General features: G+C 35.2%; 1 protein-coding gene across 1 annotated transcript in view; it reads left to right on the top strand.

The window, feature by feature from the left end:
- LOC309873366 (doublecortin domain-containing protein 1-like) overlaps positions 1-17,826 on the top strand; it is a gene marked incomplete at its 3' end in the record, with an annotated part of 78,000 nt that extends 60,174 nt beyond the window's left edge. The window contains exon 8 of the mRNA XM_082748868.1: positions 17,725-17,826. Coding sequence (XP_082604994.1) covers positions 17,725-17,826 — 102 coding nt within the window. The remainder of the gene's footprint in view (positions 1-17,724) is intronic.
- Between the last annotated feature and the right edge of the window lie 1,349 nt (positions 17,827-19,175).

Genomic DNA, 19,175 nt, shown 5'->3' with positions numbered 1-19,175 from the left:
TTTGTGGTTACTTTATAACCACAACTGGGTGTTTACTGAAAATCTAAGAAAACAGGTTTTATTTCCTTATTATCTTCAGATTTGGATTATGAGTTAAACAAGGATATTACACACCAGAGTAAATTGTTAAGGCAAGTTGTAACATCTTCCCTGGAGATTTTGAAAACTAGAGAAGAGGGACACATCTCTTGGATTGTTAAAATGCAGTCATTCTTGGAGATAGAACCTAGATTAGATAACCTCTTGAGTTCACTTCAGTTCAATCTTTGTAATTCTATGCCTTGGTGGTAAAATGGGGGTAATAGTCACTTTTAAAGATTACATGTTCTTAGATGAAAGGTTGAGTATAAGTAAAAATGTCACTGCTATTTTGCTCTTTGACTCCAGAGAGATATTTATTTAAAAGTGGATGATCAAGCAATTCTTTAGCTTATTTTTTTTCTCCTTACAATTTGTAAAATTTAAAGAATTTTCGCAATTTATAAAACTTAGGACATGATTCAGTAATACACATATTTGTACCGTTTTGATTAAATATCCCTTTGATTAAATAGGCAATATAGTCAATAATAATGTTTTAACTTTGTGTGATGACAGATGGAAACTATACTTATCATGGCGAGCACTGCATAATATATAGAACTGTCAAATCACTATGTTGTACACATGAAACTATATAACGTTGTATTTCCACTATATACCTCAAATAAAAAATACTTAATAAATAAATACCATTTATACAATCAAGGTAAAGATTAGGAAGCAACAGAATCCTGGCCCTGATTATCAATAGAATTTTTTGAAGAGAAAAATAAGTCTACCTAATTATTTTGTAGATAAAATTTACATTTTGAAAGTTTATTAATAATCACAAGATAATGCTGTATTTATAGATTAACTACCGACAGTAATAGGAATAAAAAAGTGGCATTGTCATAGGAGAAACACAAAATATTTCTCGTTTATGATAAAATATTAGGAATGTCAGGGATTAGAAGCTATTTTTAGATTATTATGAAGTAATAAAAAACTGAAATAAACTGTAAAAGACTCTACTATGGTGAAGGCTATTGCAGTGGGACAAAGAGAAAATTATTGAAGATGGTGGTAAAGTAAGTTAGTTAAGGCATAAAAGTCTTCTCTGAGCTCAGATGGAGCCATAGGAAAATCTTAATCTTAATCTTAATCTTAAGTGCCAAAGCAGAAGGAAATCATTTACTTATTTAAAAAGGTTAAGTAATTAAGAAATTTGACATGAGGGCAAAAGTGACATATTTCTTTACTAAACTTGGGATATCTCAACTATGGCCCATCTCTCTGAAACTTGAATTAGATGATTTTAGAATTACTGGGTATGGTTTAATAATAATACAGCACCTGCTACTGTGAGGAATAGGCTAACCATATGTATCCAGGGTTTGAAAAAGATATTAAGGGGTGCCAGGGTGGCTCAGTCATTAAGCATCTGCCTTTGTCTCAGGCCATGATCCTAGTGTACTGGGATCCAGTGCTGCATCAAGCCCCACATCAAGCCCTGCATGGAGCCCTGCATTGGTCTCCCTGCTCAGCAGCAGGCCTGCTTGTCTCTCTTGCACTCCCTCGGCTTGTGTTCCCTCTCTCTCTGTGTCTCTCTCTCTCTAACAAATAAATAAATAATCTTAAGGGAAAACAAAAATATTAAGAATAATTTGGGGCACAAGATACAAAGTTAAAGGAAAATGAAAAATATCTGCTCCAGATATTACTTTTTAAGTCTAGCATAGTGATTGGTGGATAAGTTTTATTTTCCATCAATTATCTCTTAAAGTCATTGTCAAAGAAGTGGCATTAACTGTACCGATTATTTTGTTATCTAGAATATCATCTCCTTTATGAGAAATCTTTTTTTTTTCTCAGCACTTAATAGTTATGTCTTATTCATTTGTTTTTTTGCATGGTTTTGTATGTGCTATCATAATGGCATGAGATTTCAATGGTGAAGAAGACGAAAAAGATAATGAATGAATGAAACAATGGAAAAAGTACCCTGTCCCCTTGGTCCAGTTTGAACTGATTGTTCTCTTTAACCTATATTCTGGGATTTCCCTGGACTATCAACCTGGAGATTATTTTTTCCTCTCTTTTCTGTTGGATTCCTCTCTCCTACTTCTCTAATGCTCCTCTGTCTTCATTTAGTCTATTAGACACATATTCTTGTTGCTTTCTAAGAAAAAGGACATGGGAGATTAGTTTTTTGAGATCTTGGGAAATCATTCTTTCCTTCAAATATTAAAGGTATTGCTCTATTGCTTCTTGTTTCCAGTGTTGCTATTGAGAAGTCTGATACCATACTGATTTCTCATCCTTAAATGCAGGTGACTTGCATTTAATTTTTCCCCTCCAAAAACATTTAGAATTATTTCTTTGTTTCCCAGGGTTCAAAAGTTTGTTTTGTTTTGTTTTTTAAGATTTTATTTATTTGTTTGACAAAGGCAGAGGCTTTAACCCACTGAGCCACCCAGGCACCCCATAGATGTTGGATCTTCTTAACTGAACTTTCTTATCTGAGTGATTTCCTTATCTTTACCTTCTAACCTAATGAATATTTTTGTTTCTGCTTCCTTTACTCTCTATTTTCTAAGTATTTGGTTTTTTTTTTTTTTTAAAGATTTTATTTATTTATTTGACAGACAAAGATCACAAGCAGGCAGAGAGGCAGGCAGGGAGAGGGAGAGAGGGAAGCAAGCTCCCCGCTGAGCAGAGAGCCCGATGTGGGACTCGATCCCAGGACCCCGAGATCATGACCTGAGCCGAAGGCAGCGGCTTAACCCACTGAGCCACCCAGGCGCCCCAGTATTTGGTTTTTGTTTGTTTTGTTTGTTTTGTTTCTGTCTTTCATGTTTCAGAGTTTTCTTAAAGATGGGTTAATCTTCCATTAGTATTTAAGTGAAGAGCTCAACACCAACTGAAAAGCTCTTGAGCATAAGAATGTCTTACTGAGAGCATCTGGGTGGCTCAGTAGGTTGAGCCTCTGCCTTTGGCTCAGGTCATGATCTCGGGGTCCTGGGGTCCTGGGATCAAGTTCCACATCAGTCTCTCTTCTCAGCAGGGAGTCTGCTCTCTCCACCCCCGCCTGCCTCTCTGGCTACTTGTGATCTCTCTCTGTCAAATAAATAAATAAAATCTTTAAAAAAAAAAAAAAAGAATGTCTTACTGAGACATGGGTTGCATTGGAAGAGTGTTTTGACTAGGATTTTTCTTTACGGTGGGGGAGTGGCTAATTCTCAGTGTTTGTCTTTACTCTGGGACTAATCAGTTTCTCCAGCAAAAATCTGCCAGTTTGAGCAATCTCATAGCCAAGTGAATAAGGGGACTGAGAGCTGTACTTTCAGCATGTAGATTTTCATTTAATGTCCCTCTTTTCAGTAAGCTGCCTTCTTTCTCAGCTCTCCCTGGTGCCTCTGATTTCAGGGTTCCTGTGGTTTAGCTTCTCCAGACACCAAAACTCCTGTCTTCTCTTCTGTTGGCAAAAGTATAGTTAACTGAATGCTTGGTGTTCAAGGAGGGTTTGGGGACTTAACTGCATTTTATAGTAATAGTCAACTTATTTTCAGCCTATTTTTTAGAGTTATCTGATGGCTCCAATTTATGAGAACCTTTCTGGGGTTTTGCAGTACAAAGCAAGTTTACTTCTGCTAGCTTCAGTTTTGAAGTCTGTGGTCTGCTAAATAAATCATTTACTATGTATTTTTCCTCTAGCTCCCAGAATTTTTGTTACTGGAGTTTCCTTTCTGATTCTCTCCCTTTCTTTTTTACTTCTTTTATTTTTATTTTTTTTTCATTCTTTTATTTAACATCGATAAAGCTGATTTTTTTTAGGTGAAAAGATAATTCTAATATCTACTTCCTAGCCCAGTGGATAGTTTTGCCCAGTATGTTGGGGTTTGTACATCTGATTTGGAAAACAAAGTTTCAATCTACTTGAGTGAAAACAGAATACTTTTTTCTGTCATCTCTCCAGACATAAGATACTTATTGCAGATAAAGGGTCTTCAGTGTTTCTTCAAGTATGGTCCACAGAACATCTGCATCAAAATCATCTAGACTATACGTTAAAATTTCAAACTGTTGGCCCTCATTCCAAGCCTATTGAATTAAGAACATCCTGAGCGTGTGGCCTGAGAATCTGAACTTCAACAAATGTGTCCAGATGATTCCTAGACTCACTAAGTTTGAGAACTCCTGTTCTGGTATTCTAAATCTTCAAATTTACTAATTAATTAATGGAAATCTTCATAGATTCCTTGTTTGTTTTCCTATACTTGTGTTGTGGTTCATGAGAAAGAAATAAGTTATATGACATAGAAAGCAGGTTATGGGAAATTAGATTACTAGTTGCTAGCTTAGAACTGATGCAGGGAGTTAAATCAGGAAGAGAAAAAATTCTACAGGTTAGCAGAAGGTAGTCCATGTGGCAACTCTAACTTAGCAGAAATAAATATTCCCTTACTATTTATACGTAAACATATTTCATTATAGTGACTTTTCCCTGTTACTTCTAAAAAACAACATGAAGATTGAGAGAATATCTTATATGTGCCGGTCAAGGTATAAATAAATCAAGGGCACCCTTAAATCAAAAGAAAATCCAGACTTTTATGATGCTCACATTTGTTAATCGGGAAAATGACTCAGTAAGCCTAAACATAAAAAGCCTTCAAGAAGATATTTAAGTTTAAAATGTATAAGTCAATTGAAAAAAATACAACATAATAACATTATTATGGAATGTTCACACACAAATCAGTAACTATAACAGATTTTTCCAATAGTGTGGGTAAAGGAATTTAGAGAATATTTTAAGAGATTCAAAAGTGAGCACCTGGAGTAACAAAATTTGATTAAGGATGCTCACCATGGATTCCGACAGGGGAGGTCATGCATAATTAGTATGTTAGAAGTTCTTTAAAGAGCTTTTTATGGTAGATGAGGAAAAACCCATTGATAAAATATTAAAACTAATATAAACTAATATATAAAATAATAAAACTATTATTGTTTTAAAAATTAGTCTAGTGTACAGACTAGGGATTAATATAATATTTTAAGATATGAAAGCTGATTTTTTTTTAAATACAGAATTTGATACTGGAGTTTATTTTCAAGAGGCCAAGTATCTTCTATTTTCAACTTCAATGTTATACAATTGGATTTTTTTTTTAAGATTTTATTTATTTATTTGACAGGCAGAGATCCCAAGTAGGCAGAGTGGCAGGCAGAGAGAGGGAAACAGGCTCCCTGCTGAGGAGAGAGCCCGATGCGGGTTTCCATCCCAGGACCCCGAGATCATGACCCGAGCCGAAGGCAGAGGCTTAACCCACCGAGCCACCCAGGCGCCCCTGGATTATTTTTGAATCTTATAAATAATTATTTGGTAATCAGAATTTATTTTCTTAAATAAAATCCTAAGTGTGGGGGGCAGGAATGTGAATTTCATCAGCTGAAATAAAAGCAAATGAGAATTTACAGTTTGCAGATTTATTTACTTTACAATAAATACTGAACAACAGATAATCCTTAATATTAAGATCACAGATTTTATGAGATAATCTAATTAACCAACTCAGAAAACTGAAACTTAGAGAAGTTAGCTGCTCTATCCAAAATGGATCAGTTGGAATGGCTAGGACAAGAACCCATTTTCCTAGTTCAGATTTTCTCCATTATAGGAAAGTGCCACAAGTTCGTTTTTTATGACATTTTTAAAAAAATATTTTATTTATTTATTTGACAGAGAGAGATCACAAGTAGGCAGAGAGGCAGGCAGAGAGAGAAAGAGGGAAGCAGGCTCCCTGCTGAGCAGAGAACCCCATGCAAGACTCGATCCCAGAACCCCGAGATCATGACCTGAGCTGAAGGCTCAGCCCACTGAGCCACCCAGGCACCCAGTTTTTTATGACATTTTAATTCTTACATTTCCTCACTTAAAAATGAGTTAACATAACCATGAAAAAAATGTGCAATATCTGTTCACAGTCATAACAGAATAACTAGTAGCAGAGTAGCCATCCCATTTTATTTATTTATTTATTTTTAAAGATTTATTTATTTATTTATTTGACAGACAGAGATTACAAGTAGGCAGAGAGGCTGGTAGAGAGAGAGAGGAGGAAGCAGTCTCCCTGCTGAGCAGAGTGCCAGTAGATCCCAGGACTCTGGGATCATGACCTGAGTGGAAGGCAGAGGCTTAACCCACTGAGCCACCAAGGCACCCCTAGCCATCCCATTTAAACAACTGGGATTGGACAAAATATACAAAACAATGATTTTTAGATATTGCATCATGAGAAGTCAAGCTTGAGAGAGGAAAAGTTGAAGCGAGTCCTACAATGTACCCCATCTTTATACATAAAACTGTGGTATAAGGAGGGAAAATCCAAGAGAAGCACAGTGGTCTCTACAAGCTGAGGAGAAAGACATCAAAGTAGTGGGAGGTGGAAATGTTGGAATTTTCCATGAAATGCCATAAATTAAGGAACTACTTAGATAAGACTTCCTAAAAGTTGCTTGGTGGTCCCCTTATATCTTTGGCTAAATATTAAGTTGTTCATGCACGAGGTAAACTCCATGAGGCTTGGTAGAAACAACTAACTACCAGGGAAAAAACAACTAATGGAGATGTGAAAAGGAAATAAGGGTAGGAATACATTTGTGTTTTGACGTGTCATAGGAGAGAGATTTTATTAAACATGTGGGAAATTCACAAAGATTCCCAAAAAGGTAATCATTGTCCAGGAGAAAAGTCAGTTCAATAGAAACAGAGCCCCCATATAGACTTAACAGTAAAAGACACTTAAAAAAAAATTTTTTTTTATTTATTTGAGAAAGAGAATATGCACAAGCAGGGGGAAGGGACAGAGGGAAAGGGAGAAGCAGACTCTCATCTCAGCTTAGCAAGGAGCCTGATGTGGAGCTCCATCCCAGGACCCTCGGATCATGACCTCAGCTGAAGGCAGACACTTAACTCACAGAGCCACCCAGGTAACCTAGACAAAGTGTGAAAGACATTTCGAAAGCTATTGTAAATATGTGAAGGAATTAAAAAAAAAACATGAATATTATATGAAAAGAAATGGAAACTAAAAATAGAACCAATGGAAGTTCTAGACCTGAAAAATACAATATCTTTTTTTTAAGAGAACATTTTTTAATGAAAACTATATTTTTCAAGACAAAAACAATTTCTTGAGAAAATACTTTTTAAAATTTGTGCAAATCTATTTTATGCTTATCTTATTAGAAGATTCTACATTTAGTCTGCTTTGGTATTTTGATTTAATTTTTTTTCATTTTTTAATTAACATATAATGTATTACTAGCCCCAGGGGTACAGGTCTGTGAATCGCCAGGTATACACTTCACAGCACTCACCAGAGTACATACCTTCTCCCATGTCCATAACCCAACCACCTTCTCCCTACACCCTACCCCTAGCAACCCTCAGTTTTTTTTTGTGAGATTAAGAGTCTTCTTATGGTTTGTCTCCCTCCCGATCCCATCTTGTTTCATTTATTCCTTTCCTGCCCCCCCAAACCCCCCATGTTGCCTCTCAACTTCCTCATATCAGGGAGATCATATGATAATTGTCTTTCTCTGATTGATTTATTTCACTAAGCATAATACCCTCTAGTTCCATCCAGGTCATCGCAAATGGCAAGATTTCATTTCTTTTGATGACTACATAGTATTCCATTGTATAAAAATACAATATCTTAAAAGGAAAAAAATAATCCATCAGATGGGTTTAACAGCAGATTAGACATTAGAGAACAAAAGATCAGTGAACTTTAAGACAGGGCAATAAAAGCTATCCAAACTGAAGTTTAGAGAAGAAAAAGGAAAAGACTGAAAAAAGATGTCCTTTGAAGAATCAGTATCATTTCTGTGCCCTACACCAGCCAAAGTGTTTTAAAGCCTTTCCATGCTGTGTAGTTTGCATACACCTATCCCAGTGAAGGGGAAGAAGTGTTGCAAGAAGATCCATTCTGTACTTTGCTGAGAAGGACAAAGGGCCTTCCATGAAGGACAAAATTTACAGAATGGGTGTGTGGGAGAAAAAAAAATACTGTAGATTTTCAAAGTGCATCAGCACAACCCACAGTCTTCTCCCCAGCAGTGTTAACTCTGCCATTTTACAGTGTAGTGTGTGTGTAGATTTGGGCTATTACTGGCATATTATTTTGGGAGTGGGAGGATAGAGGTCGGAAGGACCAGAGATGGGTAGGATCATTTTTGTTAAGTTTGGAGCCTGATTGGAGAAATGGTGAAGCAATGAAAAGAATAAACTAATGGTGTGTCCAGAATATTTTATCTTTTCCAAAAAAGCCATTGGCAACCTAAATGAAGGCTGCGAGAGGCTATTTTAAAACTGTGAATGCCTGAAACTTATAAGCCCAGGTGTTCCCTGCCTGAGCTTAATGCTGTTCCCAATAAAAAACTAGTCCAGTTAATAAGTTACCAAAGTTGCCATTTTGGGGATGGGTTGTTCGAAGTGGGAAAATCTTATTGGAGCATATACATGGGCAGGTGGTTCTGCCTACCCTAAGAGCAGGCAGCAAGGGCCCCTGGTCTTAGGGTAGAAAACTCCTGAAGTCTGTTATTTGAACTTTGAACTCTGAAATCATTCTTGATGGCCAGATTTAGTCACTAACAGTACAAGTTCACTAAATCACTTCAAGATTTGAATAATTTCAAAAGTCCTGGTCTCATACTGGAGCAGTGGTTCACTTTAAAATATAAAGCAAAACAAATTTTTTTTTAAGCCTCAGAATTAACTAATACCAAAATGCTGCCTTGAATCATGATATCCATCAGTTCTTGACATCATCTAGGTCTGCATCTAGAACTCCATTGCAAAATCTTTTTAGGCACATGTTAGGTTTCTGCGAAAACTTGGTTTAAATATAAACTTAATACTACATTGTATTTTTTGACTTAATGAAACTATAGAATTATAATCCTTAAGAAAAACAAAATACAAATTGTGCTATATCCATACCAAGGAATACTCTTCAGCAATAAAAAGGAACAAATATTGTGGTAAATGAAAGAAGCTAGATACAAAACAGTACTCACTATATGATTCCATTTATGTGAAATTGTCTAACAGATAACACTTCTCTAGTGAACACTGATCTAGGAATCAGTGGTTTCCTGGGGCCAAGTGTATTGAATAGTGATTGGGAAAGAGCATGAGAAATTTTAGAGAGTAAAGGAAATATTCCATATCTTGATCATGGTGGTGGTGGTGGTTACACAGACACATTTTTTTCTTTTTTTAAAGATTTTTTTTTTTTTACTTATTTGACAGAGTGAGAGAGCACAAGCAGGGGGAGAGGAAGAGGGAGAAGCAGGCTCCCCGCTGAGGAGGGAACCTGACACAGGTTTTGATCCCAGAGATCCTGGGATCATGACCTGAGCTGAAAGCAGATGCTTCACCGACTGAGCCACCCAGGTGCCTCAGATACATTTTTTTCTATCTGCATTAAACTGTACACTTAAAATAGGTACAGCTTATTTCATGTAAATTGTACATTAAAATAATAGTCTTAAAAAGGAAATAATAGGGCACCTGGGTGGCTCAGTGGGTTAAGCCTCTGCCTTCCGGCTCAGGTCATGATCTCAGGGTCCTGGGATTGAGTTCTGCATCAGGCTCCCTGCTCAGCAGGGAGCTTGCTTCCTCCTCTCTTTGCCTGCCTCTCTGCCTACTTGTGATCTCTCTCTGTCAAATAAATAAATAAAAATCTTTAAAAAAATAAAATTATTTTTAAAAAAGGAAATAATAGTATGTTTGGCATTATTAACATTTTAAAGTAATCTGGGCTATTTATTTTAAGAAGAGATCAATTAAGTATAGAATATCTCAAGAGTATATTTTAATAGATTACTTGGAAAATTTCCTCTGGTTATCTACTTCCCATTCACATTTTAATAATAAAATGCCAGAACACCTACATTTCAAATTCACCAGAAATAATTGCTTTTACAAATCATAGTGATGTTCATTATTAGTAAGAGCAAATAACTAGATTTGGCATGCATTCTTTCATCCAGTTTTATGAGAAAAAGACAAATAACTGGCCAATAAATTTATTTCCAGGATGTATTCAGAAAAATACCTTTAAGTTATTTAATAAGATGGGTACAAATTCATCCCAATCTCCTGGCATCTTCAGGTTGAAATAATGATCATAATTTTTATTGTAAGTCATTATAAAATATTGGTCTTAGCAGAGAGTTATGCTTAATACATTTTATTACAGTTTAATTCTTTGAAGATTCACAATGTATTTGACAGTCTTTCAGTTAGCAAAAAAACTATAACAAGAGATTCCCTTTCTCAAAGTATTCATGATGAATTGTATTCTCTTCTACTAAACAAGTACAATTAATTGCCAAAGGTGAAATATTTTTAGTAATCCAATGAATTTCATAATTATCCATTAATTTTCACTATTTTCAGCTTGCTAAATTTCTTTTAAAATTCTTCTCTGGGTTTTTAATGATTTTCTTCTTAGGTTTATATAGTGAATACTGTTGTAATATATTTGCTGTACAAATACCCATTGAGTTAGTTGAAACAGTGTTCCTCATTTGAGGAAGCTGGGCCAAAAAACATCTTTTTTCTATTAGTAGGATGATAGCTGCTAATAACAGAATCCTGATTTAAACAGACTTAAGCAAAAAGGAAGCAAGAAATCCAGGAGTAGGATAGTTTTAAGCATAGCATGATAGGCCTCCAGTTAGATTTTATTTTTTTGTGTGTGTGTGTTTTATTTAAGTAATCTCTACATCCAACAAGGGACTTGAACTCATGACCCTAAGATCAAGAGTCTCATGCTGTCCCAACTAAGCCAGCCAGGTACCCTCCAGTGACGTTATTTTTAATTTTCTGGATTTTATGCTCCTTCATATGTTGGTAACAGGCCAGGTACACAGCCTGGTACAATTTTAACCAGTGGCAGAAAGACTATCTATTCCTTATGAATGATGAAGCCTTTTCCAGAAGCCTTTTCTCATGTCTCATTGGCAGAACTAGATTGTGCCTACTCCCAAACTGACAGGAGGCATAGGACCACCATGATTGACCTAGATCAATCAAGGTAACTATAGCTTACCTCAAGTCCAAAGCTGTAAAAGTGAACCTCTAAACAAAATCAGGACAGCAAGGATGAGGCAAAAAATGAATATTGGGTAGGCCACTAAGAGAATTACTATGAATGCAAGGAGATTTTCTTATTTTATTTCCTAAGGTCAGTGTAAGGTTTGGGCAGTATCAAGGGACCATGGAGTTTGGTTAACTATGAATAATACTAATGCTGTTGTCATTTTTGTGATTTTTAAAAATATTTAAAATTGTAAAAATTATTCTTAGCTCTTAGGCCATTCAGAAACAAGCTGTGGCCAGAATTAGCCCACGATGTGTAGGCTGCTGACCCTTGCCACAGAAGACCTTTTGAAAATGGTTTATGGGAAAGTATAAATCAGGGCTTATACTTCTGAATGTAAACATATAAAAACATGTCTTTGAGGAGAAGGGCCTTGTTGGAGCTAATGGCTTGTCGATTTGGCTCAGTTGGCCATGGGTGATACTGAGCTCTCTCACTTGGACTGGGGTAAGGACATTCCAAACCCAGAGGCTCTAGACTGTGTAACCATACCACCTCCATGGTAACCATTCCAGAAACTGCAAACTTTGCACCAGATATGCCAATGGTTAGAGGTAACTCCCAGAACTATTAACAGATTAAACGAAAAAGAGTTTGTAGAAAATCTCTTCCCAGCTGCTTGTCAAAAAGTCTGGTTTTACAGCATGATGGCTTTAAATTTCAGTATCAGAAGGAACCTAGGCTGAAAGAAATTAACAAAATGTGAATTTGTAAAAATAATATTTTAGCAAGTTTAACAGGTACAGATGAGTGGAAATGGTATTTTAATTAACCTTAATATTACAGCAAGATGACACTGTTAAATAATTGTGAATTATAAGAATGACCTGACAAGTAGTGGCTTCATTTCAGGGCTTTTGACAGAAATTTGTACTGATACTAATTCATACCACTGATAATTTACTCTGAGAAAATGATTCCTGAAGGTTGGCACTGCTTAAACGCTCTAAGGATCTTTCATCCTGAAAGTAGGAGAGAATGACAGTGTTGCTGATGCATTATTAATTTCTAGTATCTGATTTTCTAATCCTGGCTTTTAAACTCATTTAACTCTTAAAATTTGGCTTGCACAAACATTTTTACTGATATTTTGGCACAATGAAAAGAGGGATCTTAGAGTTAGAAAGCTGTGTAATTTTACTTGACTGATTTTTTTTTAAACACTAAGACAGCACTATTTGAAATAATTTTTTAAATCATTGAAATTTTAGTTGAAATAAATGGGACCATCTTTAAATAGCTCACATTTAGTTTAGTTTAATTGGGAAATTATAACTTTGGAGAAGGATATTTAGATATTTGAATGTTCACTAGTAACTAGAGAATATAATTTGTTCCAGAGGTCTTCACTGAACTTTTAAGAAATAGATTTTTAATATTAAGAAATTGAGCACTAAACATAAAGAATAGAAAGAGCAAGAACATGGGGAACCAAAGGAGGAGGCTCTATGGGACCAAACATAGATTCTTAATAGTGATAAGAGAGACTGGCTAAGGAAGAACATGTACTGAATTGTCTCCTGTTAATATTTCTGACAAGGAGGGTGGTGGTGGTGGTAAAAGGATAATCCCTGGAGACAAAGTCACATGGAATAAAGCGACCAATAGGAGAATTTTGCTACTCAGAGGTGAACTGTGTCAGTAAAGTATCTTTAAAAACACAAGGGTGGATCCCATGCCCATGTCAGGAAGTACGTTTCATTCCCCTTTCTGTCTAAAGTCACAGACAAAACTCCAATTTCTTCTGATAACTTCTCTCTTCTATTTTGAATATTGCTGTACAAGCATTTTTAGTAAAGGTTCCAGCCCATGGATGGGAATCCAAGGTGAGCTTATATGTAGTAATCTCTAAAGAAATTAACCCAAAAGAGTGAGAGGGAAGGCGGGAAGAGTGACATTTGGAGTCACCAGCGTTATAACCTTTTTTTAATTGAGTGGCAAGGACCAGTCCCAGCCATGGGTCTATTCCAGCTTAGATATTCCAAGGAAGAATTGTATCTGACTTGTGAGAACACATGCTGTTGGTCAGGAACTGAACTCCTGCACTGATACCCTCCAAATAGGCAGATTGGAGGTCATAGATTTGCTCCACATGACGGAGTTTATAATCACTTGTGAAATACATTGCAAGAACATTGTTATTTAGGTAAAGCACTCATATTGTGAATATTTTCATCATCAGTTAGAGGGTCTGGGATTATTCTTGTAACTTCAGTCTTACTCATAAACAGATATGCCTTCCTGATTTTGAGAAAAGGAGTAGCAATACATTTCTGAAAAATTGCCCAAAATTGGATTGCAGCTAGCATGCAAGAAACACACACAATTCTGTGAATGCCTATGGGACTTTGTGGCTCATGAGAACATTATTGGTCATGTGTGGGGTAGAATGAAGGCTGAGAACCTCCGAGGTAATCCAGTAAAGGCCAATTTGTCAAATTAAGTTAGTCAATTAGATATTTGCCTTTTAAATGCAACACACATCACTTGATACAGCAATTAGATAAAGCAAATTAGTCACAATGTTTGAAAGTTGTTCTCCAGACTGAAAGGAAAGTACAACTTTGTCTTTATATACACATGAAGCTCTTTAAATATCTTTGTTGTCACAAAGAAAATGAGTTGGTTGGGCTAGGACTAGGATTACAGTTTTCAATTTTAAAGTAGGGATAGGGGCATCTGGGTGGCTCCTCAGGTGGTTAAGCATCAGACTCTTGATTTTGGCTCAGGTCATGATCTCAGGGTCATGGATCCAGCCCAGAGTTGGCCTTACCCCTCTCTGTTCTGCTTGAGATTCTCGCTCTTGCCCTCTACCCCTCCCCCCACTCAGGCTCACATGCACTCCCTCTCTCTCCGTTTCTCTCTAAAAATAAGTAAATAAATCTTTTTTTTTTTTAAGATTTTATTTATTTATTTGTCAGAGAGAGAGAGAGGAGCAAGAGTGAGCACAAGCAGACAGAGTGGTAGGCAGAGGCAGAGGGAGAAGCAGGCTCCCTGCTGAGCAAAGAGCCCTATGCGGGACTCGATCCCAGGACGCTGGGATTATGACCTGAGCCGAAGGCAGCCACTTAACCAACTGAGCCACCCAGGCATCCCAGTAAATAAATCTTTAAGGTAAGGATAAAATTGAGCAGAACTGGAGGCAGGGTGTTAACAGCAATGAAAAGATATTCTTTTTATTTTGTAATCATGTAATCCACGTTATCTTTCAATAGTTTTAGGTTACATAAAAGCAGTAGTACATTATAGCCATTAATAGTGAAAATAGAAGACAAAGTATTTTCAATTTGGATTTAGAATGTATTATATACTTTTAAAAAAAGATTTAAGTTAATTATTGTATTTTATTTATTTTTTAAGTCAGCTCCATGCCCAGCATGGAGCCCAAAGTGGGGCTTGAACTTAAAACCCTGAGATCAAGACCTGGGGCTAAGACCAAGAGTTGGACACTTAACTGACTGAGCCATCCCAGTGCTATTATTAAGTATTCTCTAAACCCAATGTGGGGCTTGAACTCACAATTCCAAGATCAAGAGTTGCATGTCCTACCAACTAAGTCACCCAAGCACCCTTATTATATACTTAGAAATGGATATAGTGATTCATGTTTGGGGAGTCACTTTCAAAAATCTAATAAAACTTGCATGAGGTTACCTGATACTCTCCAGCACACTTTGTTACTTTAATTTTTCTCATGCTGTGAGTAGAACTTTCCCTCTAACTGATGCATGTTTAAGTCTTCACTGATGTTGAAAAGGTCATTGTTACAAGGGCTATAACAAGACAGATCAAAATATTAAAATATTTGAGAAAACAGGGGCACCTGGTTGAACACCTAACCCTTGATTTCAGCTGGGGTTCTGATCTCAGGGTTGTGGGATCAAGCCCCATTTGGGCTCCATGCCGGGTGTGGGATCTGCTTAGGATATTCTCTTTCACTCTGTTTTTCTCCCGGCTCACTCTCTATTTCTCTAAAATAAATAAATCTTAAAATAAAATAAAATATTAGAGAAAACAACTTTACAATATTAGAAACCACTGAAAGAATTTCTTGAGATTTAGACTTATGCGAAATCTTGAAATGTGGTTTATTTATTTCACTTTTTTGTACCCAAACAACCTAAGTTATTAAGGTGAACTGTGATCAGACAATATAATTGATTTTAGGACACTTGGGAAAGAATTTAAAACCCAAAGAAAGTACCTTAAGACCTAATTTATTTATTTTTATTTATTTTAATTTTTAATTAAAGTATAGTCGACATATTTGTTTCAGGTGGACAGCATAGTGATTCAACATATATATACATTACAAAATGCTTACCATGATAGCCATATGCTATCTGTCACCACACAATATTATTATAATAGTGTTAACTATATATCCTATGCTGTACTTTTCATTCCTGTGGGCTTATTTTATAACTGGAAGTTTGGACCCCTTAGTTTCCTTTACCTATTTTGCTCATCTGTCCACCTCTCTCCCCTTGAGCAACCCCTAGTTTTTTCTCTATATTCATAAATGTGTTTCTCTTTGTTTTTGTTGTTTGTTTGTTATTTGTTTTTTATTCTAGATTCCACATATAAGTGAAATTATAGAATTGTCTTTGTCTGACTTGTCCTGCTTAGCATAATACCCATTAGTCCACCCATGTTGTGAGGAATGGCAAGATTTCATTTTTTATGGCTGAGTAATATTTCACTGTATATACATGCATTCTATATATATATGCTTATCCATTCATCTATTGATGGATACTAGGGTTTCTTCTGTATCTTGTATCTGTATCTTGGCTTCTGGATAATACTGCAATAAACATAGGGGTACATATATCTTTTTAAATTCATGTTTTCATTTTCCTTGGGTACATACTCAGAAGTGGAATTACTGGATTGTATGGTACTTATATTTTTAGTTTTTTGAGGAATCTGTATTGTTTTCCAATTTACATTTGCACCAGATTACATTTCCATGAATAGTGTGCAAAAGTTTCCTTTTCCCCACATCCCTGCCAGCACTTGTTATGTATTTTCTTTTTCGGTACTATTCATTCTGACTGCTCTTAGGTAATATCTCCTTTTGGTTTTGATTTGCATTTCCCTGATGATTAGTGATGTTGAGCATCTTTTCATGTGTCTATGTTCATCTATATATCTTTTGAAGAAAACATCTGTTCAGGTCTTCTGCCCATTTTAATTGGGTTATTTGGGTTTTTTGGAGTGTTCACTTGTATGAATTCTTTATATATTTTGGATATTAGCCCATTATTGGAAATACCTTTGCAAAGATCTTTTCCTGTTCAGTACATTGCCTTTTCATTTTGCTGATGGTTTCCTTCACTGTACCAAAGCTTTTTTGTTTGTTGTAGTCCCAGTTGTTTATTTTTTCTTCGTTTCCCTTACCTGAGGAGACATATCTAGAAATATTTTGCTAAAGTTAATGTCCAAGAGGTTACTGTCTCTGTTTTCTTTTGGGAGTTTTATGGCTTCAGGTCTTACATTTAGGTCTTTACTCCATTTTGAGTTTTATATTTTTGTGTATGGTATAAGATAGTGGTCCATTTTCATTCTTTTACATGTAGCTGTCCAGTTTCCCCAGTACATGTATTGAAGAGACTATCTTTCCCCCATTTTATATTTTTGCCTCCTTTGTCATAAATTGACCATCCAAGTGTGGGATTTTTCTGGGTTCTCAACTCTGTGCCATTAGTCTGTGTGTCTGTTTTTGCACAAGTACCCTGCTATTTTGGTTATTTTAGTTTTGTGATATAGCTTAATAAGGGAGTGTGATACCTCCAGCTTTGTTCTTCCCTTTCAAGGCTGCTTTGGCTCTTCCAGGTCTTCTATGGTTCTATACAAATTTTGCGATTATTTGTTCTAGTTCTGTGAAAAATACTATTGGTATTCTCATAAGGATTGTATTGAATCTATAGATTGTTTTGGGTAGTATGGGCATTTTAACATTAATTCTTCCATTCCATTGATATGGTATATCTTTCCATTTATTTGTGCTAAGACCAAATTTAAAGGTAATATGCTTTCATTGTAAATTAATGAAAAATATAGAAAATAGCAAGAATAATGTCAAAATTTCCTATAGGTCTAGCATTTATTAAATATAGTGTAACTGCTTTTTAATATTCATTGCATCTTTTTCTTTTTTATTAAGATTTGTTTATATATTTTAGCTTATTTTTATTTTATTTATTTTTTTTTAAGTAAGCTCTTCACCCAGTGTGGGGCTTGACATCATGACCCTGAGATCAAGAGTTGCATGCTCCACTGACTGAGCCAGCCGGGTCCCCTTGTTTGTGTGTTTTTAAAGTAAAATTGTGATCTAATAATTTTAACTGCTTTTTTTCTTTTCATATATTAGAAACATTTTCTAAATCATCAAATATTATTTTATGGTATAATTTTTATAGCCATTTAGTATAGAAAGGACTTTAAACGTTTATTTGATTCAGCCAGAGCTTACTGTAATAAATTACTTACAGGTTTTTCTCTCCCTGGGTAGGTTTTAGATACTTGCACAATGAGAATGAACCTAAATTCACCAGCCAGATATCTTTATGATTGGTATGGCAGAACAATTAAACATATTTCAAAAGGTAAGTGACAAAGATTTTATAAACTCTAACATTTCAAAAGGTACTTACATAATTTTGCTTTTATTTTATATATTTAAAAAGAAAACAGTTATAATAAAAGTTTAGTTTTAACATGGATAAATATGTCATTCTTATACAAAAGGGAATTATGAAAGGGATTAATTTTGAGGAATTTTTATTTTAGCATGTGTTGGTCCATTTGGTCATCTATCACAAAAGTACATTGGCTGGGTGACTTCAACAACAATTTATTTCTTATGCATATGAAGTCCAAGTCCAAGATCAAGGCCCTGGCAGATTCATTGTCTGTTGAGGGCCCCTTAACTGATTCATAGATTGCTATCTTCTCACTTTGTACTTATTGGTAGTAAGGGCAAGAGTGCCCTCTGGGGTCTCTTGTATAAGGACACTAATTCAATTCAGGAGGGCTCTACCCTTATGATGCAATTACCTCCAAATACCATCACATTAGCTTTCAACATTTGAAATCTGGGGGGACATAAACATTCAGACTATAGCGCAGCTCAAGTGTAGGTTTAAAAGAAATGAGTATTTTAACTTTAGTAAGCCATCACTTAATAAACAAAAGCAACTGGTAAATTTTCACAATTTAACAGGCATTTTCTATGGTATACAGCTTTCAGAAGAGAAAAGAGAAATACTCTGTGTTCTCAGATAAAAATGTTTTTAATTGTTTTGGTTAACTTCTAGAGATTTTCAAAAGTTATGGAATGTGTTTTAAAACAATTTAATTGCATGTCTTTGTCAAAATATGAGACCTCCATTGTATTTCTAAAAGCCCTGATTTGCTAGTCTTTAAAAACAAAAATACCATGAATTCCATATTGTACTGCTATTAAATTACTAATAGTAGTAATTGCTACTATTTATTTTTTACTTTTTGAAATTTACTTTTTATTGCTTTAGTTGTAATTTCTATTACTTTAGTAGTGTTACTATTAGTACTACCAAATGTACTACTGTTATGATCCTATCACTTCCTTTAAGTCTTAACTCCATATGCCTGAAAAGGGCCAAAATATTAAGTGGCATACTTAAACTGCAAGGCTAGATCCGGAAAGCTTTAAGTTTTTTTTAGGATATGGCTATACTGAGTTCCTACATTTGTTTCTAATATCCTTGCTTATACTGTATTAAAGCAAACCATTACTGACTTTATCATTCTAATACTCCAAGTGTCTACTATTATATTTTGATACTTGTTGTTATAACTCTTAAATTTTTTTCTGCCAGGGATTATATGTGTGTTTGTGAATTTAGAAAGTAAATAAATTGTTTCTTGGTCGTTTTTGTTTGTGTTAGATATGATAATTATTTTTCATTTTATTAGGAGTTT

The sequence above is a fragment of the Mustela nivalis genome, assembly GCF_964662115.1.
Source record: "Mustela nivalis genome assembly, chromosome: 9".
NCBI classification, from domain to species: Eukaryota; Metazoa; Chordata; class Mammalia; order Carnivora; family Mustelidae; genus Mustela; species Mustela nivalis.
Note: the sequence above shows the minus strand (reverse complement) of the source record. Positions and strands in the feature narration are given on the sequence as shown.